The 21671-nt window shown below is 45.3% G+C and overlaps 1 protein-coding gene across 4 annotated transcripts in view; it reads right to left on the reverse strand.

Moving 5' to 3' along the window:
• Positions 1-3328: 3328 nt before the first annotated feature.
• trbl (tribbles pseudokinase 2) overlaps positions 3329-21671 on the reverse strand; it is a 45300-nt gene continuing 26957 nt past the window's right edge. For all 4 annotated transcript variants that reach the window (XM_025297697.1, XM_011139760.2, XM_011139796.3 and 1 more), the window contains exons 3-4: positions 18020-18321; positions 3329-6904 (exon numbers count right to left, since the gene is read on the reverse strand). In XM_025297697.1, coding sequence (XP_025153482.1) covers positions 6442-6904; positions 18020-18321 — 765 coding nt within the window. In that variant the 3' untranslated portion in view covers positions 3329-6441. The remainder of the gene's footprint in view (positions 6905-18019; positions 18322-21671) is intronic.

Below are 21671 nucleotides of genomic sequence, written 5' to 3' on the forward strand. Positions count from 1 at the left end.
TTTCCACGAGTGGAAAGTTTTCGCTTCTGGAAGGCTTTCAAGTTCGCTCTTCACGAGTTGAATTCGCAGATGAGACTTTTCACTCTCTTTAGGAAAGTTTTCGCGTTTCTCATTTTCGATATGAATTTGTGAAAAGTGAGAGAATATGACGGGTGTTGACCTCGTCAATGAAACCTTTCACTTTCCACGAGTGAAAAACTTTCGTTTTTGGAAGGTTTTCAAGTTCGCTCTTCATGAGTTGAATCTGCCGATGAGATTTTTCACTCTTTTGAAAAGTTTTCGCGTTTCTCACTTTCGACGTGAACTCGCGGAAAGTGTGAAGTGTTGTTGACGCATGTTGAATCCGTCCATGAAACTTTTTACTTTCCACAAGTTCATGTCCGGGGGAGGGGGAGGAACACGATCGATACCCAAGCGAGATCGCAGCGTTGACAGCCCGTCGACTGCGGTATTTGGTCGACAATCACCGTTAAAATTAACTCAAATAAATTGTGAAACGTGAATCATGCGAAACAATGTATCCGTCAACATGATAAACTATCGCGCGGCCAAATTGCTCGAAACGTGCATTTATCTAAAGTGTTGCTCGCAGTTTTCAGCTAGATGCTAAAAAAAACTGCGCATTATCACCGTTGCATACGTTATTCTCAGCAAAAAGAGAGCCTCAAATCAGAATCTCGAGCTAAAGGCAACGACACTTTCGCGATATCTTTCGCGCGCAGGAGCGTACGCTTTTAGCAATCGACTCGGTTCTTTGCCGGCGACCCGATTTGACATTTAATCTCAGTCTCTCGTCGCAGTTCTTGCGGCTAATGTAATCTCCGGAAAGGAGAATCAAAATAACCAGGGTGTCTGGGGGATCTTTCGGAAACGAAAAATTGTAAAAATTAATCAGATCAAACAGAGAAGAAGAGTCAAGTACCATTTTGCAAAAATCGCAATAGTTATTAAGTTATTGCTAATTGAAGATAACCAGAGAATCTAGTTTTTGAACTTGAAAATTTGCCTATTTATTTGCAAAATGGTAGACTTTTTTGTTCAGAATGACCTAATCTACAATTATATGACGGCTACTGTGTTTAGCGATAAATATGTGAGTACATTGAACTTTGAATCCTGAATCTTGAACCTCCGTCGCTAGGCGCAATCGCCGTCATATATTAGGAGATTTAGTGATTTAGTTTCGAAGCTTTTTTTTTTTTTTTCAAAAACTGATTTACTTAAATAAAATAATGAATATCTTAATCAAAATATTTTCTTTCGTTTTCCGCAACTTTTCTTCGTCTTTCCGGTAGAGATGTGCGAATCAAGAATTTTTATGTCGAATCGAACCGAATCGAATCTATGAAATTTCACTCGAATTCGAATCGAATCGAATGAAATCGAATCGGATCATTAAAAAATTTAACATGACTATTAAACGTGCAAATAATGATGGAAAATTTTAATATGAAAGGGAATATTTTGATATTATAATATCATCTTAAAGTAAAATATATATTTAAATAATTAAAGTAATTTATACTTAAGTTATTAATTACAAGTTAAGTTAATTACAAGTTAAGGGTTCAAACATACAGGCCCAGACGGCCCGTTTTGTAGCTGATGCACGTAAACGATAATGTATTTGATTCCTATTCGAATTATTCGGATTCGAATCATAGGGATTCGGATTCGAATTGAATCGAATTACATTAGATTCGATTCGATTCGATTCGAATTCGAATAGTTCGCACATCTCTACTTTCCGGCAAGAGACGGATTCCGCGGTGGTAAAAGGATTCTTTTTTGGAGTTGATCCAGTTCTCAACAAATTTCCGAAGCACTTGTTCGGAAGTGTTATGAAAGTGTGTATCCTCTAGAACATGTTGCATCGACCGGAACAAGTGATAATCGGATAGAGCAATATCTGGAGAATACGCGGGGCGCGGTAAGACTTCCCATTCCGGCTCTAATAGCGTTTGCTTCACTGATAATGCAACATGAGATCGAGCATTGTCGTGAAGAAGGATCACTTTGCGTCGTTTACTCGCAATTGATGATCGTTTTTGGTCCAATGCTCGATTTGTATAATTGTTGTCGGTAACTATCAGCGATGACAGTTTCATTTGGATTTCATAGTTCATAGTACACAACACCTTCTTGATCCCACTAAATACACTGCAATACCTTTGAACCGTGAATATTGCGCCTAGAAGTGGGTGTGGTTGGCCTGGATCAACCCATGATTTGTTTCGTTTGGGATTATCGAAATAAATCCACTTTTCATCCCCACTAACAATTCGATATTCGATAAAACTCTTCATTTTTTGTCTCGCGACCAACGAAATGCAAATATCCAACCGGTTCGCAATGGCATTTTCCGATAATTGATATGGAATTCATTTTCCTTCTTTGTGAATCTTTCTCATATCATGTAAATGTTTAGTAATTGTTGTATGATCAACATTTAATGCTCTATCAAGTTCTGAAGGGGATTGTGCTGAATATTCGTCCAATAATGCTTGCAAATCTGCATTTTCAAGCTTTTCTGATTGCCTCGAGCGACCTTTGTTAACATTGAAATTAGCACTTTTCAATCGTCTAAACCAATATTCACGTGTGTTGATTGATGGAGCAACATCACTATAAGTTTCTATCAGAATTCTATGACCTTTAGCCGCCGTTTTTTTCTGATTAAAAAACAAAAGCAACGCACGAAAATGCTTTTCAGGAAGCTCCATTTTTAAGATGGTAGTGACATGATTTTTACTGCGTTTATCGTTATTGTAAAAGAATAAATATCAATCAGTGGATTAATATTAAAGCATTAAGAAACAGTAGCTGTGATTGGAATGTCTTCGACAAAACTGACATTGGTGCCATCTCTTGCAAAACCTTCTAAAAACTAAGTCATTGATAATTGTAGATTAGATCTTCCTGAACAAAAAGGTCGTTTACCATTTTGCAAATAAGTACGCAAATTTTCAAGTTATCATAAAAAAAGTTAAGAAAGCTTTTAGATGTTGTGATTTTCAATTATTAATAATTTGATAATTATTAGGATTTTTGCAAAATAGTACTTGACTTTTCTTCTCAATTTGATCTGATTAATCTTCACAATTTTTCGTTTCCAAAAGATCCCGGACACACTCTATAGAGTTTGCTATTTGAGGTTCTCACGGCATAAGGAAATATTGGTAACTGATTTCCGGGTCATGTTGACGTTCCCGGAAGAGACGAGCCGAAATATTCACGAGCTCAGAGATCGCAGCGGAGGCGGAAGAGATTCGCGAAATAGCCAACGACTGAGAAGTCGGCGCGACGAAACAAGACACGTCGAGGCACGTCCGTTCATAAACGCCACTTTATTTTGCCTATATGTACACAGATGATATTCCCTTATCGCACTTAATGATTTCAATGACAGGACTTAGTCGAACATATATGTACACAGAGTTGAAACGTCGAAACGCACGTGGCGCGTTGGTACCCTGACTGAAAACACAATACGACGAGAGGAGTCTCGGAACCGCAAGGGGTTCCTCGCGGATTACAAAATAAAAAGGAAAAGTATCTCTCTCTCTCTCTCTCTCTCTCTCTCTCTCTCTATCTTGCTCTCGCTCTCTTACTTTCTTAACCCTCTCGGCAAAGTTACAAAAGAGCTCGCGTAGATAAGTAGGTAGGTAGGTAGGTCGGTATGTAGATAGGTAGGTAGGTAAGATACCTTTAAATACAAGAACACATGGTACTTTCGTCGAACGTGAGGGATCGAGTTAAGGGTCGAGTTAAGGATCGAATCGCGATCTTGTCTTCGATCGATAACGCCGTCGCGTTCCTGCGTTTTTGCCTTCGCCTCGTGCACTGCCAAGCCGGGACGTGCTGCGGATGCTTTGACTGGTCGCGGCTTTCGCACCGAGGCAACTCGATCGCACCGACGATCACCGAGCTAGTCGATTCCTACCTAGTGAGCCGTGTGTGTCTGCGCGCTTGTGTGTGTGTGTGTGTGTATGTATATCACGCAAGCGATGATTCCAGAGATCTGATATAATCAGAAGAGGATGTATTCTCATCTCGGTTTCTGTTTTTTTTTTCACTATATATATTTAAGAGTACTCCACCTGAAAACATTGCTGCTCGATGAACACATTTGTATTCGTGGGCCGTCGTCGGTTCGGTCGCGAGCGGCCCAGGAAGCGTATTCTTTTATTGTTCTTAAGTTAGAAATTCAGCGATCGACGTTTCGGTTTCGGTCTCTAATAGAGTTAATTACATAGGCCACATGTCCAAGCAGTCTTGAACGGTGCAGGCAATGTTTTTAGGTCGGAGAACGACAAGAACTCGAGTAGCCGCGCGAGACACGTGTCCGCTCGTTCGATGTGTGTTGCCCATCTAAGTAGATTTGATTGACGTTCGATAGACGATATAGCGAACGGCGAAACAGGAGGGCCGAAACGCGAGTCAGACTTCAGGGTTTGGAAACCCGCCGCTGACTCGCCCGGGGCGCTTCGACTCGCTCCAGTAAAGCAGTAACCACACTAGGATTGCCGATTGGATTGCAATTGCGATTGGCGCAATATACTTTTCAACCGATCAGGACAAAACAGGCACAGGCCGATTGAGATTGGTGATTACCGTTTAGACAATGCTCTATTTTAATTGCCAATCGCCAATCGCAATCGTAATCCAATTGGCAACCGCTAATGCGATTATAGCTTAACGCAGGGCCGGTCGTCATGAAGCGATTGCCGCGCTAAGTCGCCGATTTTCTTCTCTTCGAACGAAGGTGAAGGCGAAGGCCTCTTCCTTCTCTCAGCTCTCAGCAGCCGGCCCGCCCTATTCGCCCGTCGCTTCACGTTACGTGTGATCCTTGCTACATACGTATAAAGCTCACTGGTTCTCTACTTGAATTTACATTACACGAATTCCGAATCCCCTCGCCCGGGTGAATTTACACACACGCTGTTCGCTCCCGTATGTACATGGATCGATCGTATATGTATATATATAATATATATATATATATATAATATATGTATATATCTCTCTCTGTCTCTCTCTCTATATATATATATAGTATAGCGCATAAAAATCATCGTGTAGATGCGGCGCACGCGCGAAATATGTCGAGAAAGTCGAGGATGTAAGTCTAACGCGCAGATACAAACATCGAATCCGATCGTTTTGAACGACAACGATTAACGTACATGGACTCCGGAGACAGGCGACCGCGAGTGATCCGCTCGTTCGCGAAACACGTCCGCGTGCGTGTGTGCGTGCGTGTATGTGTCGCAATTTGTGTGTATCACATTAGTCGCTTAGAATTCGCAGGATTCTATCACAAAAGGGACTCGCGAGCACGCGGCGCGTGCGTGCTCGCGAAAGAGCGATTTTGGCCCGTTATAACAGCGGTGTTTCCTGCCGAATCTACGATTCTTCAGCCGATAGAGATGCGCGCGCGCGTGTGTGTGTGTGTGTGTCGTCACTTGCGTCGGACTGCCTCCGAAATTGTTGGCGAAGAGTGAGCAAAGTTGCGACAGCGCGAAGTCGCGAGAGGACTCCTCTTTAATTACAGTCTCGCCGTTCAGCGCTTGGACCTTGAGTTGTCCCAAGACTAGAGTGGACTCGATCCCGCTCGAGGTTCCCAGCTTCGACTTCGTTCTCAACTGCAAGTTGCTGCGGCGCTGAACGCGAAGGAGGAGGCCCGCCCCGCGGGGACCCGCGCCTAGGATAGACCTTGCCGCACTCTCCCCGCGTAAATTCCATCGAGAACGATTATTCTTATCCGATGTTGGTACTCTCTATTTTTCTTCGAAGCTTATATTCTAGGCCGTCTTCGCCGGCGAGAAGGAGAGGGATCAGGCATCCTTGGCCGCGCTTGTAATCCGCGCTTTGGGAACTCTACTCGCGAGCGAGTCTGGGCTGAAGCAGGTGTGTTGTGTGTGTGTGTGTGTGTGTGTGTGTGTGTGTGTGTGTGTGCGTGCGTGTATGTGTGTGTGTTTCAGCTGCCGTTAAAACACATTGACCGCCAAGGTGTGCGCCTCTCGGTTTCTCCGCGCGCTGATCCACCCGTGGCGAACCTTCTCAGCCGCGCTTTCGCTCTCGTCTCCAGCCCGAGTGCGCGGCGGTGTACAAACTAACACGCGAGAGACGCGAGACAGCTCTTCAGGGTTGTCCCACGCGAGCACAGCCAATGTGTCGATGGTAAGAAGGAAAGAGCGAGGAAACGAAGAAGACGGGAGGGAACGGAAGAAACGAAGCCACGAAGCCGCAAGGTCGACAAGGTCACATCGCTCCGCCGTCTTTTGATTGCGATGACCCGCCCCTCCTCTCGGCTCGAGGGCTCGAGCCGACGACGACGACGGCGGCCGTCGGCGCGAGACCAGCACCAGGCTGACGACCAGGCGCTCGCGACGACGCGCTGGCGCGCGCGATAATAATAATTCCCCTCCCGCGAGGGAGTCAGTCTTGTCGAGGATTGGTAGGTAGCTCTGGTACGACTTGGTCCTGGCACGCGGAGGAGGACCTGCCGGCCGGGGTCGCGCATATCCGCAGCGGCTTCGACAGCCAGGGGTGCAGCGGCACGTCTTCGGCGTACGGCCGCTCGGACGGCTCCTTCCTCAGCAGCGAGCGGATGAGGCACTTGGCGCGCGGACTCAGGCCCTCCGGCACCGCGAACAGGCCGCGCGAGATCTTGGCGAAGAGGGACGCGTGCTCGGCGTCGTTAAACGGGTAACGGCCCACCAGCATCGTGTAGAGCAGCACGCCCAACGACCAGATGTCGGCCGCCTTGCCGGAGTAGGCGCGCCCGGAGCGCAGCACTTCCGGCGCGACATACGCCGGGCAGCCCCTGCGGTCGGTCAGCTTGTCGTCGTCGTTCTCCACGATCACCGCGTCCTCCAGGCTCTCCAGGCGCAGGCGCGTTCTGCAACAGGAAGGGGCCGAGGTGCAATTAGGGTTTCGGACTTTTAAGCTCGGCGAAGGTAGCAAACTAACGCCATGCGCGACGCGCTGATCACCACCCTGCGCTCGCTCACACGCTTTTAGCAGCCTTGCAATACATGAAGAGCATCGCGGCGATTAGCGCAAGAATAGCGGCCTATCGGCCGCCGAGACAGTCGGCTCTGACGGATCTTAAGCCAGCAGCACACGGTGCTTGTTTTCGTGCTGGATTGCTTGTTGGATGAAAATACTGCGTTCTCTGATTGGTGCATTTCCGAAGATGGATGGAAATGCACCAATCAGAGCATAGTATTTTCATCCAGCAAGCAATCCAGCACGAAAACAAGCACCGTGTGCCGCTGGCTTTACTTGGGTTTTTGCGCGCGGAGATTCGCGCGGCCCGTTATCGGCCTCTCTCTCTCTCTCTCTCTCTCTCTCTCTCTCTCTCTCTCTCTCTCTCTCTCTCTCTCTCTCTCTCTCTCTCTCTCTTCTCAGAACGGCGCGACGACCCTGTTCTACGTCGCCCGCGGCCGGAGCTGAATTAAGTTTTCTAGGTCTTGGGAGAGAAACGGGTATATGGTAGTGATGGGCGGAAAATTTATCTTTTTCCTTCGAAAATCGACTTTTCGAAGATCGACCTTTTTTGCTCGGTTTTTGTTCACATCGATCTTTTTGATAAATATGCAGTTTTCGAGTACATACTTGTTCATCAGTGTTGTTTCGTTCGATGAGGGACTCACCTGAGGCCAACGTTTGAAAGAATCGATCTTTTTTAAATCGATTCTTTTTAACAAACTTTCTCTGTTCGATTTTTGTATAAATTGATTCCTTGGATAAAGAATCGATTTTCGATCTGTCGATACATTTGTTTATCAAAATTGTTTCGTTTAATGAAGAATTTAATTGGAATCAACATTCGAAAGAATCGATTTGTAAAAAAATTGAGCAGAAAAGAACAGATTTCTTAAAAGTAACTTTCTCTGTTCGATTTGTCTACTTGATTCCTTCGATAAAGAATCGATTTTCGATCTATCGGTATATTTACTGAAGTCAACGTTCGAAGGAATCGATTTTCGATTTGTCGATACATTTAATTCATCAAAGTTGTTTCGTTTAATGAAGAATTCAACTAGAATGAACGCTCGAATCGAAAGAATCGATTTTCGAAAAATCGAGTGGAAAAGAATCGACTTAAAAGAACAATTTTTAGAGGAAAAAATCGATCGATTTCCTGAAAATCGAATCGAGATCTCAAACGCATAGTCGAGGCTTCTTAGGAGAGAGAAAAGCAGTGCGGGAAACATACGGGGAAAAAATGGCTTATCTCACTAAAGATCACAGTTGCTTTCCACCGTCAATAGTCGCGTTCAGAGCAGCGATCATAAATCTTTCACGTGAACTTCTTTGTCATTTTTCACTTTTCACTGTAAGTAATTTCACATGAAAAGTGAATTGTAAAAAAGTGAAAAGTAATATTTCTGTAATACAGATAATTAACATATAAATGTAATTATAGTATACAAAAGTATAACGTACTAATAAGCATTATGCAGCTAAAATTTATAGTTGTAATGTAATATAATAATATAATGTAAGTAAATATAATAATTGATCCAAACGTTAACCGTGAAATGTAAATTCTCAAAACGTGAAATATTTCATGCGAATTTTCAATTTGCTCATCTATATCCTTCTTTATATGTAAGTTGTGTATGTTCCCATGAAAATTTTCAACCATCAAACGATGTGGTTAAAACGTGAAAAATGATACTATTCCTTCTAGTGACTTTAATCTCACTTGGTTATGCGATTGGCAAAAAAGAAACAACAAAGGACCATTGTTAACACGTGAAAGGGGAAACTGTTAGATTTGTAACTGTATAGTGGATACAACAGGTAAAATATAAGTCAAAAAATTTCCGTTATATATATTTTTTTTATATATCGATCCTATAAAACCAATATTTTTTCCTATTTTACCTTGAAGGAAAAATATATTAACTTACAGAAAGTTGGATAACTTTTTTGTCGACAAGTATAATAATGCATAAGGTTTATATTACCTGTATATTTTGAAACATATTTTGAAACATTTTCTCTGGAATATCAAACGGATTTTCCATGTCACGTAATATCCTTCGCGCTACACGGATATTATTATATTGATCATTTTGATTTCTTTGATATTTATCAAGAATTATCCAGAACACAACTGCCATGTTGAACGACTCAATTGTTGTGTGAAATGTTTCGATTTTCACAAATTCATATAAAATTTTTCATTTTTCACTAATTCACAAGAAGTCTTTCACTTTTCACTAGTTCACGCTAGGGAAAAGATTCATGATCGCTGCCCTGCAGAAAAAGCTGCTTACTAAGCGCTTCATAATTATTACTATGATTGGAGTATTCTTTTAAATCTTTGACAAATTCCAAGAGAACGAACCAATCAAGAACGACAATCACTAAGCGCTTGATAAGCAGCTTTTTCTGCTGAATGCGACCAATCTTTTCTCGCTTTAATACCCATTTCTGTCATTTCTGTCGATCAAACCTTAATTTCAGTTTAAACTCCACTCAGACAAAGACTTAAAATCGGATTGAGATTTAATGGGAACATTCATGAGAATTATTTTGCCCAAGCTGCAGTTAACCATTTTAGTAACCTTGCAGGACTCCGACCGAAGTCGCTGCTTCGTCTCTCATTTTCTATTTCTCCTCGCAGCGGCTTCAGTCGGAATCCTGCAAGGTTACTAAAATGGCTGGTTAACTGCAGCTTGATAAAAGCGGCCTCAAAGGGAGCAGAAGAGTAGCAACGAAAAAATCTCTAGTTTCGTCAACGCCGTACCCACGTTTGCCGTAAAGAGAAAAAAGAAAATACTTGTCCTCATTACAAAATTTCTAATTAATGATTGTTAATTTTTTAACAGAATTTTTTAATCAGAGTCGCGAATACCAGTTGCTTTCTTCTCATCGTAGAAAACACGATTCCGAGCCTCCCCGCGTTCACCTGCCGCGAACCCCAGCAGGAAGAGACGCGAGGTCCTCTCGCCGAGAGGACGCGCGTCTCCTCCTCTGGCTCGCCGTGTGAAATCTGCGCGTTGCGCCAGCCAAGCCCTTCGTCGCCGACCGCTGCGTGCGAGGAGTCCGCGAGAAGCCTCAGGTCTGCGGACTTCGTCCGCGCAACCTTTTACGTGCGCGCCCGAAGGCAAAAGGTATTTCAATTTAGCAAGAGGACACCGCGATTGAGCCATCTCGTCGGCGCCGCTATCGCCTCGCGGCCGCTCGCGCTCTCGGCTCTCTCGCGGTGGCGAGCCAGCAAAGCACGGGGAAGAGAAAGAGAAGGGGGGGAGGGAAGGGGGAGAACCGGCACTGCAGCCGGTCGCGGCTCTGTCGCGCGCGTCTGTTGATCAACCTGCAACGCGGAAGTCGCTCGCGCGTAATATTCTTGGCTCTCTTGGGCAACTTCTCGGCTCCCCTTCGACGCGAGTTCTCTCCCCCCCCCCGCCCGCCCACACGATATTCGGCCGCGGCGCACGCAGTGGCGTAGCTCGCGCGAGAAAACGCTCTCCGGCGAGAGGAGTCGCCGTCTCCCCCCCCCCCGGAGGACGTCGCGCGAGTCACTCGCGAGGACGAAGACGCGACAATCGCGGAGGCGCTTTCAGGAGCTATCAGATCATTGCAGCAATTGCTTATCGCGAAATTAGCCGCCTCGTACTTTCCCGCTCGCGCGAAAGGCCCGGCGTGCGGAACGACTACTTTCTCCAGTCGGCTCGCATTTCACCTCCTCCACCACTTCGCGGACGCGAGTCTCTTCCCTTTCCCCGAGCGGGATTCGCTTGGCGTTCGCGTTCTCCCGTCGGTGTTCTCTTCGATAACGATGTCTCGACAACATCCTCGCGCTCGAGACTCACCCCCCCGGGTGAGGCTCCGGAAAGTCGATTTCTTCTCCCCGAAGTTGGGCTTTCTTAATCGACCCCTCTTCTTCTGCTCGTGCAGACGACGTTGTTCTCTCGTCGACACGTGATCTTTCTCACTTGCAGTTGGAAGCGAAGAAGAAAGTGGGGAAAGATGCCCGAAGTCCCGGCCGAGGTCAGCGGAGAACTCAGCCGAAACCGCCAAGACCCCGGCCGACCGACTCCAGCACCTGGTGGAGCATCCTGGTGTCTCCAAGCGGAACTTGCGAATCGGTCGTTCGTCCAGCGGAAGAAAATCGCTTCGCTCACTTTCAGGGTCGCTCTATTTCCGCAGAGGCGACACGTCGCTCGGATTCAATGTCATCGGATTGTCGCGCGACCGGCCTCACCCGCAGCGCGGATCACCGAGCGGATCACGAGGCTGGGGATCTTTCGTGAGACTCGCAGCACGCGTCACGCGAGAGAGTCGTTACACGATCTTGACAATCCCGGCGAGCGAGCGAGTGTCAATGGCCTCTCTCACGAGAGATGAATCGAACGGCCGCGATGGCGCGCTGGGGATCGCTCATGATGAGCCGAACGCTCGCTCATTGAGACAGACAGAGACAGAGGGAGAGGGGGAGGGGGCGCTGCGCTTTCTTCGCAAACTTTCACCGGGTTCGCCGGGTTCAAGAACCGGCGTCGGCTAGAGCGTGGCGGATGTTCTTAGACGCAGCGCAACGGGGGGGGTCTCCTGGTAGAAAAGGCGTCCGAAAGTCCGCCGCCGAATAGCCCGTCCGTCCCTTCTTCTTCTTCTTCTTCTTCTTCTTCTTCTTCTTCTTCTTATTCTTCGGCCGGACCACCGGCGTTCGCACGGCTCTGCCCATGGCTCTTTCGCGCGGTTACCCAAGCGCGGTTAGCTAACTTTTGTTTCGCCGTTTCGATGTTATAATTACGGAGCACCGCGCGGGAAGAGAGCAACCGGCCTCGCTGTAGACGACGATGGCCGACGTCGTTAATCAGAGGCGGCGGCTGGTCGGCCAACTGCGATCAGCCGCGGACGCAATCGCGGCCCGACGTTTCCCGACGGCGCCGGCTGGCCAATTGTTATCGTCGCGTCGTGTCGGGAAAATCCACAAGCGGGGCTCGTTTTCACGCGCACCAGCTCGTCCCGGACGGGTGCGAGAGAATGGAAATCGCGCGCGTTCCTTACATTGCCCGATTAGAAAAATTAATAAGGCTCTGGTAAGGGCCTGATTATTTTTCTCTAAGATTAATTGGGCTCTGGTATACTGATAGAAAAATATAGTTGAATTCACTATAATATCCCACTATATTTTATAGTTCATTTTGGCGTCAACTATATTTTTATAGTTGGTGGGACCTGCAAGATATAGTGGAATAAACACAAATATATAGTCAATGATTGTCTTAAATAATTGTTTAGTTACTTTTACCACATATATGGTAATTTCTCATTCACAAATATAGTGAGATTTAATATTCGCATAGTTACATCTGTCATCATTTTGCAAATATTCTGGTGATATTGACTATATAAAAGAGTTACTTTACCTACCATTTTATATTTGTATCCATACAATAATTTTAGTTTAACTTACTATAATTCTTAGTAGAAATATTATATGGTTGGTTATACTATGCCTATATCGTATTACCGATATTATTGTAATATTTACTATAAATATGATATTTCGGACTATAATTTAGTTACTATATTATTATAGTTCCAAATATCATATACTTTTCTCTCAGTGTAGGGATAGAAAAACAAGGACTCTACAAGATGTGTAACAAATGGTATAGCATACTTTACAATAAAATATAGCATTCTTTACACATAAAAATCCTGCTACTATTTTTATTAAAGTTTGTTGCTTTTCGAAACAAAGACAGCATTAGAAAACTCCTTGGGAAAAGTTAATAAATGTGGCGACTGATAAAACTAATAAAATTTGTTTTTAATTGCGGTATAATTAAAAAATCTTAAAAAGAACCAGAGCGTACCTACTAAAATAATATTAAACTATGATCATTTTATTACACGCTCCAGATCTTATTAATTTTCCACAATAAAACTTGATTTTACATATCCAAAGCATCCTTAGAAGATCTCTCTAAGGCCTACATCAGTTTTCCATGTTAAACCGTTATTTCGTAAAATCTAAAGCATCCTTAATAAATCCTTCTAAGACCCTTCTTTCCCTATTAAAAAGCCTTATTTATTAAATCTAAGGCACCTCTAATAAATCCTTCCAAGGCCCTTATCAGTTTTCCTTATCAAAGCCTTATTTCGTAAAATCTAAGGTATCCCTGAAAGATCCATTTTCGAGGCCTGATGTGGTAATAATGAGGCATCTCTCTTTAGGACATCCTACTTTCAGTGCCTTATGCTTCACGAGGCTGGCCCTAACAACAATTTTTTACTCGGGAGCCTCTCTCGATTCGCCCGAGATCTGCCGAGAAATTCCGGCGATTCACGGCCGCCGGTAAACGCGCGCATGCGCGTTGTGATCGGACCGTGGTCGGTGAGAAAGAGAAGAGAGGGGAAAGAAGAAGAAAGGTGTTCGGGGTGACTCCTGAGTGTTGAGGAATCTGGAAGGTTGCGGCACCGCGTGGGTGGCAACGGGGAAGTTGCGTTTCTCGCGCGAGGTTTCGTGCGAGGAGCGCAACGAGGTCGGCCAGCTCGCGCGCTCGTGAGGATCGTTAACCTCCCCGGCGAGTGACGATCTTGATTGAATTCGGCGTCGAACCGGACCGCCGGCCGGCGACGCGACGTTGCGAAACGCACGCGATGGAGAGAAATCCGCTGGCGCGGCAAAACCGATTGACGCCTTCCAGCGCGGAGCCGCGCGCGCGCGCTGATAAGGGCCTTTATAGCGCGTTTAGTTACGCGACACACGCCCGCGTTTCTGCTGAGACGCGCGCGTGACGCACGCGGCAATTACCATAGGTCGAAGCGGCGTACGAAGGAGCATCCGGGAAAAGGCTGATTTGATCGCTTAATCCGCCCATTGTCGGCCAATGGAAGACGGAGAAACGCGAGCGTGTGAGAGCCGCCGCGAGATCGCGGATTTCGCGGCACTGCCGGCGACTTTTCGTTGATTATTGAGAAGCACATTGGTAGTAACGTTGAGATTAATCGCATACAAATTACCTACCTGTTACTTCTATAATTTTCTACTGATTTGTATAATCTTTTAGAGGCGCAGAGAAAGAAAGTACCGTTCAGCTGAATCATAAAGATTACATGAGATATTTTCCGAAATATTTTGTAATTTTATTTTTGTGTATATAATTTTCGATATTTTGCCAGTGAAATGTCAGCGGCGGTGCATTTGGACGACGGTCTCTGCGCGCGAAAGCGAGCGTCGAATTTTCTAATCTGTATAATTTTCTACTTTTATTGTATAATTTTTTTAAACACATGGGACAGAAGAAAGTAGAAAGTTTGGCTGAATCAGGAAGATAATGAGATATTTTCTGAAATATTTTGTCGTATGAGAATTAATCAGATATTTCCTCAGACATTCCTGAAATATTTTGTAATTTTATTTTTATGTGTATAATTTTCGATATTTTGAAATAACAGCAAACGATGCTTTGAACTTCTCTGTGCGCGAAAGCGAACATTGAATTTTCGCTAAATTATTCCTAACGCTCGTGTGTCAGATTCAAGCGACTCGTATAATCAAATACAAACCAACTACGAGTTCCCTTTAATTCTCTATAACTCCATGTAATGAAAAACCCACGTTTATTAGGATTTTTTCCTCCATTCTGTAAATATCTGCCTTTAATAACCTTTCGTACTCGGAATGTCAGCGCGACTGGCATGCACAATTATTCCGGCAACTCGGAATGCCAGCTGCGCTGGCACGAAAAAAATGTAACGACAGAAAACAATAAAACAATAAAATACGACGATAACATTGAAGGAAATAAATAAAATTTTTTGTAGCTTTTCTAGGAATTTAGAAATTTTATTTATAATTATCGAGTTGGTGAAAGGAAACGTGGAAATATTCCTCGAGTATAAAAGGTTAAAGTCCTGAACCCTTTCCTTTACAAACACTCTGTATATTTTGGTATATGACTTATATTGCGCTACCGATATCGTCACTCTCTACTATATGTTTTTATTTACATGCGCTCCTATCTCTCTCATCACATTTTCTATTTATACAGGGTGTCCGGGATCTTTGGGAAACGAAAAATTGTGAAGATTAATCAGATCAAACTGAGAAGAAAAATCCCTTAGCATTTTACAAATAAGTATGCAAATTTTCAAGTTATCAATTAAAAAAGCGGCCTTCAGATGCGGCCATTTTCAATCATTAATAACTTGATAACTATTGCGATTCTTGCAAAATGGTACTTGACTTTTCTTCTCAGTTTGATTTGATTAATCTTCACAATTTTTCGTTTCCAAAAAAGATCCCGGACACCCTGTATATATCTTAGATATTCTTACGGATAGTCAACTTTATCTGCTGCTTCGTACAAATTTCGGGGTTTCTCAAACAAATAAATGAATATCGGCGACAGCGGAATTTCGCCGAGGAGCGTCGCAACCGCACGCGTTACCGTAATCCAGCTTGCGTTCCCCTGGAAGCGCGGCCGATTACGACGGGCCGAGTGCGAAACTGCGAGAGAGAACAGAAGGAGGAAAAGAACAACACCTCACGCCGCCTCGCTCGGACGTTTCGGCCCCGCAACGACGGCGCCGGCGGAGGTGGAACGAGCCTCGCGCGCGCGCGCGCGCGTTTCCTAATTATACCGCGTTTCAAAATCCTGCGACGGCGCGGCGGTGGCAACAGCAGCAACGGCAGCAGCAGCAGCAGCAGCAGCAGCAACGGCACAGCCGATGAACCAATATGCTTTTCTGGCTTGCAACATTCCCCGGACTCTCCTTATTCCACGCTGCGAGCGCGGGAGCAGCTCGCTGAGCGGCAGGAATGCGGATTGGCCAACAACGGGCCGACATACGAGTCGATCTCTCGATCGCCGGTGCCGGTGCCGGTGCCGGTTGCTCGCTCGCTCGTTTGCTCGGCTCGCTCGCGTTCGCCTCGACACGTGGGTGCGTCGCGCCGCCGGATAACGAGTATGAGCGAGCCACTCGCAAACACACCCTAAATCATCAGCCGACGTGGTCCAACGGAATTTCAGCGGACACAATGCGCGCGCGCGCGCGCGTGCGCGCGAGCGAGAGAGAAAGAGAGAGGACAAGTATAAGCTGGCAACTTGCGAGGCTCTACAACCGCATGTCCATCAGCGCTCTACGCGACGCACCTGTCACGAGAACACCTGAGAAGGCTCGAGTTCACGCAGTAGACATTTCTTTTTCTACTCGAAATTAATGCTGGGCGATCGACCCTCGGAAGATCGATCTTCTTTCTCGATCTTGAAAAATTACTGTCTCAAGTCGACCCCTCTTCTGCTCGGTTTTTGTGCAAACCGATTCTTTCGACAGAGAAAATCGATTTCGAAAATAATCTCATATTTTTCTAACATATTTCAATGCTTACACTGTACTTCATATTCATACTTACTTTGTTTACAAGTCTTTCGTGGTTATTACACCCGATTATTCATTTTTAATTATTTGTAAACAAATAAGCTTGAAAAGAATTTAATTTCTAGGAAAGTGTTTAAGATTAAAGGCAGAAGATTTTACTGAATGTTTTTCACATGTCAAAGTATAATATATATTTTTTTCCGAAATTTTTCGCACGCTATATTTTCTTTTATAAACAAATTACTCTCGAAAGAATTTTGTAAATCTGACATGAAATTCGCAATTAACGGTCTGAAAAAAACTTTTATATCGCGTATCTAATTTTCATTTGTTTAGTCTTATACTAATTTATCCGTATATGCCAGCCATATTGGATCTGTCATTTTGAATTTCAGATTTGTAATCAGCGACCCAAGAAACACAGAAATGCACAAGATTTCACGGAAAACCGTCTGGTAGCAAAAAATGCCACACAAAAGATCAATGAAGGATTCACGAGGGGTCAACGTTCGAAAGAATCGATTTGTACAAAAATCAAGCAGAAAAAAATCGACTTTCCAAACCAACCCCCCGCCTCTCCTTCGATTTTTGCGCAAATTCATTCTTTCCAACAGAGAATCGAGTTTCGATCCATCGATACACACTTATTCGTCCATGCAGTTTCGTTTAATGGAGAATTCAAGTGGGCTCCGCGCGTCCGAGAGAATAGATCTTCCGAAAATCAGATCGACATCGCCCGTCATTGTTCGGAATACGACTTCGATCTCGCTTTCGCGCTTTGCGAGTGCGCCTTGAGTTCGAACACGTTCGCTGCGTGGAGCATCGAAGATACTTCGGCGATCACGCGTCGCTGAACGTGCGTCGGCCGGGCGATCTGACTCAAGTTGAAAGGACCTGTTTTCAAGACCCACATCGATACAACGTAAATCGCGTCCGCCTGACATATTCCGCGCGCACGAGAGCGACACGTTCGCCCCGCGCGAGTCAGATCCGCGACGAATTAGTTCATAATCGTTTCATTTCCATATTCGCTCATGCTCCTTTTTCAGCGCCGAGAACACACAGAGAGAGGTCACCCGTCGAGAAAAACACACCCACAGCGATCGATTTCCCCTTCACTCGGAAAAGCGGACACGAACCCCGCGCGCGCTATCGATACCTTCGCTTCGGTCCAAACGATGTATGTCATCTATCCGCTCTCGGCGATCGGCGGAGAGGAGAACGCCGAGCCACGTGGCGCTAATAGTATAAAAAAAAATTAATAAATAAATAAAAGAGAACGCCACAAAGTGCCAAATAGTGGAAAAATGTAAGCGAGAAAAATCGAGCGAACCTCCTCGGCCTCAACGAAGTTTCAAGACGGTGAGAATTTCACACTCGCTTCCTATTCACAGACCTCCTTTCAGCTGAGAAGCTACTTCTGCATCGGAACTCTGTTCCCCCTGCCTTCAATCGTAAGATTATATACTCGGCCCTCTCCGAGGGCAAAAAACACAGCCTCGCTCGGCGAAGAAGAACAGACCTCATGTCTCACGCAAGCAAGTAATCCGTCTGTCCTCGTCGCTCTACATCTCGCTGCTCGATAGGTCGATCGGCAGACAGACACGAGTCCAACGCGTCCAACAAACGAAGTGAACTTCATGATAAAGAGATGGAGCCTTACCTCGCTTCGTCAGCGAAAACAAACTTCCGGAGCTTGAGGTCCCTCAACACGACCCCGTACTCGTGACACTTGGCCACGGCCCTGGCAGCCTGCCGGAAGAGCCGCCTCGCCTCCGGCTCGCGCAATCTCCTGCGTGCCCTTACGTAGGCGTGCAGGTCGCCGTGGTGGCCCTCCAACAGAAGGTAGCGCCGGCCCCCGGATGCCTCCACAACGCCGGCCACCCCGCTCGCCGCGCCGGTGCCCTCCAGACGAAGGTGGGCCTGCAGCAACGCCTCGCAACCTTTGTCGCCCACGGTCAACGCCTGCAATCAATCCGGAAATGCGATTTGCAACAAGAGCGACTCGAGCGCCGCGCCGCGCCTCGTTGCGAAGCGAGGGTGCGCCGGCCGCGACTCTAAAGGCGCTGGATTTGCGATTAACCGTCTATAAAGCCGCGTAAAGTCTAAATCTCTAAAGTCACATATCGATGCATCGATATTCTTGACTTGAATTATACAGGGTGTCTAGAAAAAGGTTTCAGGACTTTAACCCTTTGCACTCGAGAGATGTCTCCACATTTCCTTTCGCCAACTCGATAATTAGAAATATAATTTCTAAATTCCTGCAAAGGGTACAAAAAAGGATCTTTATTGCCTTTAATGTTGTCGCCGCATTTTATTGTTTCATTGCTCTCTGTCTTTAAGTTTTTTTTTCGTGCCAGCACACCTGGCATTCCGAGTTGCCGGGATAAATGTTCATGCCAGCTGTGCTGGCATTCCGAGCGCAAAGGATTAAGGGCATATAGCACTCACAAAATGGAGGGGAAAAGTCCTAATAAACTTGGGCTGAAAAATTAATACTGTTGGAGTTGTGGACAATTATTTATTTTAATTTAAACAAGTGATTTACTCGCTTCTGGTGCACGACCATACATGAGAAATGCATTTCTGCCATTTCTTGATTAAATTCTGTTTATTTACGTTCTGAGCGAGAGCGAAGGGACTTTTTTTAAAGATTCTTATGGACACACAAATTACACAAATGAGAGAATACAAAAAAAATCAGAAGCGAGGAAGTCACTTGCTTTAAATTAAAATAAGCAATTCTTCATAACTCCGACAATATTAATTTCCCAACCCATGATGTTTATCAGGACCTTTTTCCTCTATTTTGTGATCATTACTTTTCCTTGAATTCTTGTTTTTTAAACACCCTGCATCGACAGCTTTGGGTTTCTAGAAAATAAACGACTTCCTCTAACACTCCTCAATTAAAAATGTCGGAGAGAGATAGGCACGACCTTCGGTGGATCGAACACTTGTTATTATCATCGCCTGAAATAATTACTTGTTTATCGCGCATAAATAAATAACGAAGTCAATCCGGAAAAACCTTGTGCGTCTCTCGAGAGCAAGAGCGCTTCGCTTCTTTCGTCGAAACTGAAGAGAGCGAACGATTATTCGGCAACCTCCCCGATTATTCCGAGCGGATATTGAAGGTGGACTTTGGCGCGTTCGAACGAGTCATCAAGATACGCGACCTTGATTTCTCATCTCATCGTACAACGAGGGTCGATGCTTGAGCCCGATAAAATCGCGGCCGGCAGCGGGCAGCGGCAGTTTTCCTGATCGCGCGCTAATTAACGATCGGCTCGGCCTGCATAAAAGTCGAATCGGCCGAGAATGCGCGAGCGCGTTAATTCGGAATTACGCGCGAGCACAGCCCCGTAATTAAACCGGTGTAGGTTACGATGTAATCCGCGATAAGCGAACCGGACGGATGGCAGGGAGGAGGAAAGAGCCAATTAACATCGACGAGTTATGAAGATTCCGAGGGACGAGAAAGAGAGAGAGAGAGAGAGAGAGAGAGAGAGGGAGAGAGAGAGAGAGAGAGAGAGAGAGAGAGAGAGAGAGAGAGAGAGGGAGAGAGAGAGAGAGAGAGAGAGAGAGAGAGAGAGAGAGAGAGAGAGAGACGGCGGGCAAGCAACTTTGTTGCCCGTTCGGCTGCGTTCATCTCCGTCGGGCTCGTGTCGAAACTCGACACCGTTTCGACATTCGAGTCCCATTAGTTTAACAAGAGCACCGGTGCGTTCTTTACGAAATCACCCCCTCCCCCGTTCCGCCGCCGCCGCGATCGGCTATCGGTTGCCGCTTTTGTACAATGGCCCCGATATAGAAGAAGCGTATTCGACCGAAAAATCGAGAAACTCGTCCCCTCCCCTCTCTCTCTCTCTCTCTCTCTCGCGCTCTCGCGACCCTATTATTTGATTTCGGCGATTATATAGGTCGATTCAAAACTCAGCGCGGAATTCTCGTCACTCCGGAGCGGCGCGCTCGCCGACGGCGGCCATTGTGACAGAGAGACGTCTCTCGCCAGGTCGCTAATAATGTTCTTCTTCCACCGCTGCTCCCTTTAGCCACCGCTGCTCCGTCGAAATCAGGAGTTGTCGCGGCTTGCGAAAGCGAGCGTCACGCGACGCTTTCGCGCGATTGTCAATTATATTAAACGGCCATGGTTCTAGAGGCGATTATGAATAACGAACGCCGAGGTGCGATGTGTGTACGTGTGACGGCGATGGGGCCGCGAAGTGACAGCCTTGTATTTGTTCGCGGCGCGATGACGTAAGCGACTCTCATTGTATAACGCGCGGCGATTGTAAAATGTTAATGAAAACGTGGCAAGAGCCGGCGGCGTCGCGCGTACGCGTTTCGTGACGGGCGTATCGCGCGATGGTGTTTGTTAATCTCTCCTCGGAGACGCTTTCATTCGCGATTCTTGGGAAGGGACACAAATGGCGTATCGGGGAGAGGAGGAGTTTCGCGCGGTCCGAAATCGAAGGCCTCGGGGAAACGTGAATCAACGTGAACGCAAGGCGCGATGTGCAGAGGAGAAGGTGGCATTGTGATCCTCCATTCACATTTTGTTGCAATAACTTTGTCAACAATGAATATTTTAAAGTGAGAACTGGGCGATTATGTTTGTCACAGTGTCGTTTGATCGATTATAGACTCAAATTTACATAATACTCATTACTTAGGATATTATTTATAAAAATGTGGCCGCTGCTCAATGGGTCGGCGAGAAAATGGAGTGGTATTGTGGCCTCCCACTAAAACTACTATAAAAAATTGATTTTGTTTTAAAATACCACAAAGTGTTTAGTTACGAAATTATACAGGATGTGCGGGATTTTTTGGAAAAAAAAAAGAAAAAGAAAAAAGTTGTGAAGATTAATCAGAAGAAAAATGAAATTGAGAAGAAAAATCAAGTACCATTTTGCAAAAATCGCAATAGTTGTTAAGTTATTAATGACTAAAAATGAATGACATTTAGAGGCTTTTTTAATCGATAACTTAACCGAATTGCGATTTTGGCGAAATGCTACTTGACTTTTTTCACAGTTTGATCTGATTAATCTTCACAATTTTTCGTTTCCAAAACGACTTGGACACCCTATATATAATATATTTTATTTATGGGTTTGCAATTAATACCGTTTATAAACGTCGTGTAACTTTGAACGTGGCTTAAATTATACAGAATGCTTAAAAAACAAAGGTTCAGGACTTTAACCCTTTGCAGCACTTGAGAATTTCCACATTTCCTTTCACCAACTCGATAATTATAAATATAATTTCTAATTCCTCGAAAAATTACAAGAAAGGATTCTTAT

Source organism: Harpegnathos saltator, unplaced genomic scaffold (genome assembly GCF_003227715.2).
Source record: "Harpegnathos saltator strain DR-91 unplaced genomic scaffold, Hsal_v8.6 scaffold182, whole genome shotgun sequence".
Taxonomy (NCBI): Eukaryota; Metazoa; Arthropoda; class Insecta; order Hymenoptera; family Formicidae; genus Harpegnathos; species Harpegnathos saltator.